The following is a 10,320-nucleotide window of genomic DNA, read 5'->3' on the forward strand; positions in this document are numbered from 1 at the left end:
GCAGGCCGCGCACCCCCAGGGGTGCACGCACCACAGTTTGGGAAACCTTGTCCTAATGCATTCTAAAAGGACTAACCTGAATGAGACTGAGCACTCTGTCGAGCAGCACTTGAGGAGGGTTGTTTTTGGGGAGGATGGCTCGAACCAGAACCCCCTCCACAAACTCCCTGGTGCACACGTGCACATGGAACCGGTGGCCACAGTTCTTCACGCATGTCTCCAGCACCTATGAAGTCAAGTCAAGTCAAGTCAAGTCGGCTTTATTGTCAATTTCTTTACATGCGCTGGTCATACAAAGAATTGAAATTACGTTTCTTACTTTCCCATGCAGACATAGACATAGACTCTAGGTGTGGACATTGACAATTAGACATAGACAGTATACATACATTACACCCAGAGTACCTATACAATACCCATACAGACATATAAAGTGCAAGACTGGGCGACAGCAGACATACATAGAACGTATATTAAAAAGAGGTATTGTTGTGCATTCCAGTTATGTCCTATGAACCCAAAGACCTTAGCTGGTGAACTCCATCAGGTGTAGACAAGATCACAACAACAAATATAGTAGTAGTGTGTTAAGGACAGTTATATTGTACATTCTTATAGCAACATGGATTATAGGTGCACTGTGTAAGATGTTTGAGATGGACCCCGATCGGGGAAAGAAACAGGGGAAGGGCAAAGAACACCTGGCGAAGGACAATGATGACAGAGGCAGAGCTTAAGGGGATGGGGTTGTCCTGGGATGGAGCACAGGCCAAAGCACGAGACAGGGTTTAGTGGCAGTGTATGATTGTATGATGACCACGCACTGATGAAGGCTTGATAGCCAAAACGCGTTTGCTTTTGGACATTGTGGTAATCTATAAATAAATGATAAGACTTAGTATGTGAGTGCGGATTTTTCTTCTTTCAGTGTGTGATTGCGGCCTTATGTCCCAGCCGGGACGAAGAGGATAAGCAAGTAAGTAAGATGCTGGCCAGAGTAGGTATTGCAACTACCCACTAAACATTGGACGTCGTATAGACGTTGAGATGATGTCTACATTGCGTCTGTCGGTCCATGACCAATTCTGGACCTCAGACGTACGTGCAAACTAGGTCCACTATTTGGACGTCTAATTATGACCCCATTATTATGTCAAATTGTAGATGAACATTTGAACGTCAGTATGGTCACTTTTTTGGACATCTAAAACAGGTGCAGGGAATTGACATGATATAAGCAATTTAGTCCACAATTTCGTTGCATTAATTTGCAAAGACAATAAACTCCTTGAATCTTGAATTAGTAGTAGTAGTATGCTTATGATTAGTTGTTTTTCGTTTGTTTTCAGAACCTAAGGTGAGTATGTTGTAATTTAAAGCGATGGTTCGGAGTAGAATCACCCTAATGCCATTTGAACCGTGACACCCATCCACCTTTACACCCGAAGTGTTTTCTGCCGCAGGCTTACATCAACAGAGTTGCCATGTTATTCGATGTTTATTCCGGATAGCTTGACTCAAGCGCATATGGATCCTGGGCACCGTCTCCAAACTTTCCCCACAAAAATAACATGTCATGACACCAAACTTCTACAGTATAACAAATGTGGTTTATACTCACAAAAAGATGAATTTGAAACTTTGTACATAGTCCAGGAGTTTATTAGTAACAACACACGAGACGATTAGCTTTTCTGCTGCTAAACATCCGTCGACGTCACTTCCTCCAGCTGGGACTTTGTTGATGGAAACAAATACACGTGAGTCCGGAAGGCGGAAAACTCAAAAAGACAGCTTGCGCTACAACTAGAAATTAACCACTTCGGATTTAAATTTTACCACGTTTAATAAATAGAAGACGATGCCACACTCGTGCATATATCCTGGCTGTGGACTAAAACACAAACCTTACAATACCTGGACAGTCCCAGCTGGAGGAAGTGACGTCGACGGATGTTTAGCAGCAGAAAAGCTAATCGTCTCGTGTGTTGTTACTAATAAACTCCTGGACTATGTACAAAGTTTCAAATTCATCTTTTTGTGAGTATAAACCACATTTGTTATACTGTAGAAGTTTGGTGTCATGACATGTTATTTTTGTGGGGAAAGGTTGGAGACGGTGCCCAGGATCCATATGCGTTTGAGTCAAGCTATCCGGAATAAACATCGAATAACACGGCAACTCTGTCCATGTAAGCCTGCGGCAGAAAACACTTCGGGTGTAAAGGTGGATGGGTGTCACGGTTCAAATGGCATTAGGGTGATTCTACTCCGAACCATCGCTTTAAGGCCAGCCCAGGGTGACATTTTCATTAATTTCTTATAATGCTGTTCAGTGAAACTGTGCTGTCTACTACCAAATTTGATCTTTTCATGAATATTTACAAATGAATGAAATAATATTTACTAGTATGACCAATGTACAGTAAATATTTCAGCTAAAAATACCTATTTCTGTAAATCCAAAATGGCGGACCATGGAGAAGAGCCCCCTTTTCGTCTATGAAAAGTGCAATTTTCCCAGTCATAATGAATACTAACAATTTGATAGTGGTGGCAAGTATTCATGAAAAGAGAGACTAGTGAATGGGCAGCATGAAGTCTGGAAATAAACAGCTAAAAATATTACACAGTGCACCTTTAAAAAAAAATCACCATCTTGTGTTGTAGTCTAATTTCTAACAACACTGTAGTGGCAATGCAGAATGCCTTCCTTCCCAAGAGCAGGCAGGGCCCACAATACGGTGAACCTCAGTTGAGGTAAACCCCAATTCTGCCTACACATATGAAAAAAAAACAACAGCTGCTAAACAAGCAGGACTGGACTGGGGACTGGGTTTCAGCAGCTCCTCAATGTGTGCTCTGAGTATGGGGTTGAGTTTGATGTACAGTACAATGCAAAAAAGAGAGTTGTGTTGATATGTAGAACCAAGGAGGATCATAAAGTGCCTTTTCCAACGTTCTACCTGTCAGGGCAATCGATATGTGTATCAAGCAGTATAAAATATCTTGGGCACATCATCACTGACAAGCTGGAGGATGATGCTGACGTGTATAGGCAGAGACAAATGTTGTATGTACAAGCTAACATGATGGTAAGAAAATTTCATTACTGTCCTGATGATGTGAAAGTAAGCTTGTTTCGTGCCTACTGTAGCCCTATGTATGCAGCTCCATTATGGATCAACTATAAAAAAGAAACAATGCGTAAACTCCAAGTAGCATATAATGACTGCCAGAGGATATTGCTGAAAAAGCCCAGGAGTTGCAGTGCTAGTAAACTATTTTGTGATTCAAGACTATGTACTTTACAGGCTCTCTTGAGGAACCTAATGTTTAAGTTCATGTGCCGTTTGGATAAGTCTGAAAACTGCATTATAATGATTCTCACAAGTGCCAGATATAGCTCTGTCCGATACCAATCATATATGTGGAAACATTGGTATGGCTGCCTTTTAAGACTGTCATGACATAGTTTGTATATGCTTTGGCATCATTGCTGTTTTTTTTATTTCTTCTTTTTCCTGCACATTTTATTTCTATGTATATGTTGTGTGTCTGCCTTTTGGGCCCTGAGCCTGTAATAAAGTTTATATAAACCAGCCCAGGCATTTTTGTTTCACAAAGACCAGGCCCTCAACCCACCCCCATACTACAATGATGATGGGCTCAGCCTCAGTCCAATGTATATCAAGGAGGCACCGATGGGCCGCCCCATCTTAATTGTGGGGCCGGTCTCTATGGGGAAATTTTGAAACAAAACAAATAAATAAACAAAAAAACAAAAACATCGACCCCTGAGGACTGTCGGCCCACCGGGAAAATGCCCTGTATGCCAGATTACCAGTCCAGCCTTACAAACAAGCCTTTGCTGAAGTGTGGGTGTGGGTGTGTGTGCAAACTTACAGTCAGAGCCAACATGACCTCTCTGAAGTTCTTGTTTCCCACAATTTTCTTTTTGATGGCTTTCACCGCATCTTTGGGTCTGCAGATTAAAGAGAATGGAAACCGTTTTTACCCTCCGGTAATAATATAGTGTTTTACCCTATATGGTACTAGAGGTGGGTGATATGACAAAAATGTCAAATCAAGAGTTTGAACAGAGAATCTCGCTGCAGACCTTTCTGAACAGATTCTAAAGAATATACCTGCAATTTTGCATTAAAATGTGAACACACTGATGACACTGATAAAATGCACAATTGGAATACAATTCAGTAAAGAATCAAAGTGTAGACAACAAAACTAAGCAGCTAAGTAAACATCACTCTGATGCTGATAAAGTAAACATCCTCATTAGATGAGTAGATTTCTCCACCTTGGCAGATTTCTTGGCAATCTTCAAGGCCTACTCAATTTCATACTTCACAATTTAATATCTTCATGTCTTACACCCCTCCTAGTTTTTTCAACGCTAAGTTGTTTTTAAAGACTGGTACATGTAAGGTTTTATATTATATGACCGTAGTGTCAACAATAATCGATTCGGCAATGCATCGCAATGCGGGGGCAGGGCAATTCAATTCAATGTGGCAACTAATCGATGCTGCATATTTTTTCAAGTTTCAATTACTTCCATGGATATTTCTTGAGCAAATGAATGTTAAATTAAATAAAAGCACTTCAAAGCATTGAAAACAGTAAGACTGATACAGAAAACAGCCAATAAAATGCTGTTCAGTATCTGACTACTTCTATTGCCTCCTCATGACTGATGAAAAATTTGCTTTGCTCTCAGTAGAAATGTAATGTATTGCAATGCATCGTAGAATCGAATCAAATCGAATCAAATCTAATTGTAATCGAATCGAAAGGTGAGGGCAGTGCCAATGCTGCACACCACTATTATATGAACTGGTTATGGTGAGCAGCACAAGCCATGCTGCTAATAGAGCTTGAAAGTCCCGCCCCTTAGTTCCGCATTTCACGGGACCTAAGCTGACCATCTAACAACATGGTAGCGAGTAAATATCTTCTGATCTCAATCATTATAAGCGCTGGGCTACAAATATGCTGTTTAAGAGGCTAGATAAAGATTTCTCATGCAGAAGTAATGTTTTGTTCCAAGGCCGTCTGCATGAAAAATGTGAAGAAACACAGCTTTCTAAAAAGTTTGGGGGTTCGTACGAAAAATTAAACAAAAATATCAGAAACAACATATGTGGAGCTCGTGGCACAACTCGAAGGGGATCGAAATATCATTTTAATACCGCCATTGGATTACATACGATTTTCGGCTAAAAAAACGCTGTTGAGGTCCCATGAAACCAGGGGAAGTGACATCACTTTCAAGCTCTATTCCAGTCCAGTGAGTCACCACCTCCATACTAATTGGCTTTGTCTTCCTGTCTGAGAGTCAAAATGTGACTGGTTGGTTGAATGGAGTGAAAATCTATTTTGGGGGGCGATAATGCTCAATCTAAAAGAAACAAGTCCACCAAGAACGTCAACGAGGGGAATCTATAATCTGGACCATTGAATGGGGAACAGAAAATGACTTCAGAGGTCATTATCTGGATTACGTTACATTTGAAAGAAGACTGATGGACAGAGCTCACAGCGAGAGAGAGAGAGAGAGAGAGAGAGAGAGAGAAAATGAGACAGAGCGAGGGAGAGAGAGAGAGAGAGAGAGATAAAGATGACAAATCTACAAACCCATCCTCTGTCTCGTTGACGATGTCACATATCTCGATGTTGAGTCCCCAGTCTTCCGACTGCAGTGTGGAGCCCGTGGCTCTCTCTGGGAAGGGGGACATAATAATAATAATAATAATAATAATAATAATAATAATAATAATAATAATACTTCCATTTTATATAGCGCCTTTAAAAACACCCAAGGTCACTAAACAAGGTATCGTGTAGGAATGTGTGTGTGTGTGTGTCTGTGCGTCAGTGCACGAGTGTGTGTGTGCGTGCATGTAAGTGAATGTGCTTGTGGAGCTAGCAGCCACAAGCCTCCAGGAAAAGATGTGTCTTAAGGTGTTGTTTAAACATGGCCAACATGTCAGTGTCAGTGGACTGCAAGTCACTGAGCTGTCATTCATCAAACACGAAAAACAATCAACACAATTTAGATAGAACACCTTTTCTATCGATCATCTTACTTTTCCTACTTGAAATTTCCAAAGAGGACCCACATGTATTTGCTCTGGAGAACATGGACACAATGCATCATGGTAAAAGATAAAAGATAAAAAGCCTTTGCCTCTAAGTTAATCTCTTCTTCCCTTTTTATCGTTTTTATCTATCTTTATCTCTGTCTATATCATTTATCTTGCCATGTCGCCAAGGTGTACGAGCGTGTTTTGAGTCTGGATTTAAAAGTAGTGCTCGTGGGAGCGGATCTGATGTCAGGAGGTACTGTAAACCATTCCAGAGATGCAGAGCTGCCTCAGACAAAACATGGCCCCCTTTGTGTTTGAGGTGGCACAGGGCAACATGGAGGAGCCCTTTGGGGACCTGGCTATACCCAGGCTCTGCATTCGCAGTGACGCCACACCTTCGGCTCTGCTACACTTGCTCAGGAGAAGAGCTTGTTCAGGTACCTTCGACTCCACCAACTTTGTCGGGAACTTAGCAATCAACTTTGAGCATCACTAACGGTCCTGGGTAGTCCTGGGTAGAGCCGTGTTGAAAGCAGTGATTTGTTTTAAGCAGAGACGTTCTGTTGGGACTGAGAAAATGTGTGGTTTAAACTTTGGCACAGCCTTTTCTGCCCTGGACCAGTAGCAAACCAAGGGAGGTGGGTCAACCATGCCGTTTGAGAACGTTAGTTGCTATGCTCTTGGTCAGAACAAGTCTCTTAGAGATTTGAAAGTCATGATAATCAGGCTAATAAAACACGGCCCCCTTTGAGTTTGAGGTGGGACAGTGCAACATGGAGGAGACCTTTGGGGACCTGGCTACATAGTATAGTACTGAACCATGTTGGAGATGTAGGCCTATATACATGTTTTTTGTTTTGCTTATAAGCACAGTGTTGTGAGGTAGGGCAAGGCACTGGTAGCCAACCACGTGAGCTAATGTATTGACCGACAGCGGCTTCCAACAATCAAGAGATTGAGTTGTGCGCAGCCAGGGTCGTGCAGCCAGGGGAAAACAAAAATTGAGAACCCATGTATAGGGGCCTGAACATTAAGTGACCAATAACGAAAAGGAGTGTTGAATTGAAAATTGAATAAAAAAACAAAACAAATGGTAAGCCAGTGCAGAGAGGAGAGGAAGGCAGTGGCTCCCTGCAGGGGCGCTGATAAAAAAATTGGGCCCAATGAAAGATTCAAATTTTGGGCCCCCAAAATGACACATTATGTTATCAGCATCCTTCCAGGGCCCTGTCAGAGCTGTCGGGCCCTTAGAATGTGTAACACCCTACCCCCCTTCGCGGCACCGATGTCTCCCTGCCTCTTTGTGCCTGTTAACCCCTTAGCGCAGCACCTGTGTTATAACCTTACTGTCACCAAAATTGTAATGGCTATGTCTTAATCTGTTACTTAAGGCTCTCGGCACTGTCTTAGCAATGTTGTTATGATGTACTGTAGTTGAGTATGTTCAGCAAATAGTGAATAGGCCCGCCGGCGACCCCATCTGCTGTAAGAGGCTACAAGCAGAGCAGCAACATTCTGCACCAACTGCAGGCGACCTACCTTCTCGGTCTGGGGGAGGTCAAACTTTAAGGGCACCGCTCCAGCCGAGATGTTGTGAAGGCACGGATAACTGTTTCCAGATCTATTTGTGACGAACCACTCAGTGGAGTAGAAAATGGAAGGGAGACTGTGCTTAGATTTATTCAAGGTAACTTAGGGGGAAATGAGAGTTGGTTTCACCAGTTTAGGAAGGGAGCTCTCTGTTGGTTTCAGTGTTGCCAGATTGGGCAGGTTTCCCACCGTCTGCAGGTAAAAATGCCATTTAGCAGAAAAAAAACAGCACAATTTATGGCCATAGATATCAATAGAATTGGGCGGGATTTAGTGCTTCCAGGCGGGCATTTTTTGGGCTGGAAATCATCAGCCTCATCTGGCAACCGTTCACCAGTATATGGAGGCAGGCCCGTAGCCAGGGGGGGGTTTGAGGGGTTCGTTCAAACCCCCCCTCCCGTCCCCCACCCCACTCGAACCCCCCAACGCTGGGCCAACAATGAAAGTAACTGTCAGATAGCAGTAATTTGAAGCCATTCATGTCCATTTATGTTAAGAAGGGGGAGCAACAGACAAACAATTAAGGACAGCAACAGACTCGCAGCAAACTCATAATGAATAAAATATGTCTAAATTAAAATATTTGAAGTGTGCTCGTGTATTTGGGGACATTGGAGTAGGGAGCCAAATGAAGTCCACTTTCGGGGGGAAAAGATTCCCCCCTACCACAAGGCTGGCTATGGGCCTGGGAGGGCGCTCTCTCTCCTCTCTGTTGGTTCACTTCACCCTCACTCACACCCTCCTCTCCTCTCATGTGATCCATACCGCACCGCAGGGCCACATGAGCTCTCCTCCTGTACACAGCCAGCCAGCCTCTTTACTAAGTGCTTGTAATTCCCTAAATCCCCCCTTCAGTCCCTCACACACACACACACACACACACACACACACACACACACACACACACACACACACAGAGGTTCATGTGACTGTCAGCTGCTTTTGCGCACAGTCGATCCGAGGTGGATGAACCACTTCTGACACACTTGCAACAAGAGGAAAGGGATGATGTTAGGGAAGAGGTGTTGTCAGCGCACTGGCGGGTGATGTCACCGCGCATTTTGTCACTGGCCATCGAAATGTCTAGCCCCTGATTATAAACCAGCTTAGGCCATCAGGGACTGAGAAAGTGGTGCCACGAACTGGGCCAAAACTGATGCGCCCGCATGACCCAGTTTTCTTTTTTTTTTTCAACCTTGAACTGAACCCTGACACTGATGCTTATCTGTCTTGACAAAGAGATGTTTGCAACCTTTGTCACAGGCGTAGGCTATACGTAATTGCCGTAATCAGGAAGACGGGAGGAGGTGACACTCACAGAGTAGCCCACTTCTATCAATTTGACTGGAATCCTAGCATTTAGTGGTTTCACAAACTCGTGTAGTTCAACGAGAATGGCTCTTTGAATAATGCAATGCAAGGATGATTTTACAAAATGGTTGACTATAAAAAGTCAAAAGTTCACTGATAGACTATGTACGGCAGTTAAGTTCAGTTCCTCATTATTGTGAAAGTTGACATTACTGTAAGAGAGCCCGCCCCACATCATTTTTGCTGACTGATTCGACGACGTTGTTGTCATTTATCAAAGGCAACCAATCAAATGCCACATGCGCTTGCAAGAGCACATCGGTAATATTGGACACATCGAACAAGGAACTTTTCTGCGCATTTTAGTAATTACAACATGCATGGCATAATAAACTATCCTTTATTTATATTGTGGCACTGCATTTTCTATGAAAACACGGCCCAACTTCTTGTCAGTCAAAACTTCAACAACTTTGTTGTCCATATGAAAAGCTTTGAAGTTTGGCACTGTGTACTTTGGAGCAATTTTTAGTGAGAGGGGGTTACAGCCTGAAGACAATCACCACACATATTGACACTTACCAATTCGCTGTCCGACTGGAGATGAGAATGGGCTACCGTAAAGAAAATCCATTTTCTGTAAGTCCGTTACGTTATTCCTTTGATCCTTCCACCTAGTTCTACTACTCCTCCGTTTCCCGTTCTATTGCCTGCCTGCGCGCATAACCAGTGACTGGACTGTGGACGCGCGATCACGTGAAAGTAGGGGCCAGGAAATGGCTCGATAAGGTAATTTATTTATATGATAAGAGGACTTGGCGTACATTTCGCTGAATTAGTGCATAATACTTGTTTGGAATGTGTAAACATCGCACCTGTATTTACGGAAGTTGATGTAGGAAGGCAATAACAAGTTGATTTTGGAGACGTTTCCAGTCATCTTGTAGAGGCACTGTACAAATAGGCCTATTGAATCAGCATGCGGGCTTGTAGCCTATGATTAATTAGATCAGGCCCATTAAAAAAGAGAAACATACAAAAAGTGTATTTAAAACTTTTATTGAACATAAACATTCAAGCAAACGTGGTAACCCACTGTATAATTTTTCACAAACTATGTGCACATTTGAAAAATAATACAAAAGAAGACAGACCAAAGCAACCAATGCATTGTTCAGTCCCGTCAATGGACAAATACACTTAATAGGGAAGAGTATTTATCCACTTTAAGATAACATTTGTTAAGTGTGTACAGTTGGTAGTTGCATCCACTCTCCAGTGGAAGTAGCACCATATCGCTTTACAGATGCAA

General features: G+C 42.7%; 1 protein-coding gene across 2 annotated transcripts in view; it reads right to left on the reverse strand.

The window, feature by feature from the left end:
• The window catches only part of LOC134446724 (target of Myb1 membrane trafficking protein-like), a 34,879-nt gene extending 25,156 nt beyond the window's left edge, over window positions 1-9,723 (reverse strand). For both annotated transcript variants that reach the window (XM_063196040.1, XM_063196035.1), the window contains exons 1-4: window positions 9,591-9,723; window positions 5,656-5,740; window positions 3,907-3,985; window positions 77-226 (exon numbers count right to left, since the gene is read on the reverse strand). In XM_063196040.1, coding sequence (XP_063052110.1) covers window positions 77-226; window positions 3,907-3,985; window positions 5,656-5,740; window positions 9,591-9,642 — 366 coding nt within the window. In that variant the 5' untranslated portion in view covers window positions 9,643-9,723. The remainder of the gene's footprint in view (window positions 1-76; window positions 227-3,906; window positions 3,986-5,655; window positions 5,741-9,590) is intronic.
• Between the last annotated feature and the right edge of the window lie 597 nt (window positions 9,724-10,320).

This window comes from Engraulis encrasicolus, chromosome 1 (genome assembly GCF_034702125.1).
Source record: "Engraulis encrasicolus isolate BLACKSEA-1 chromosome 1, IST_EnEncr_1.0, whole genome shotgun sequence".
NCBI lineage: Eukaryota > Metazoa > Chordata > Actinopteri > Clupeiformes > Engraulidae > Engraulis > Engraulis encrasicolus.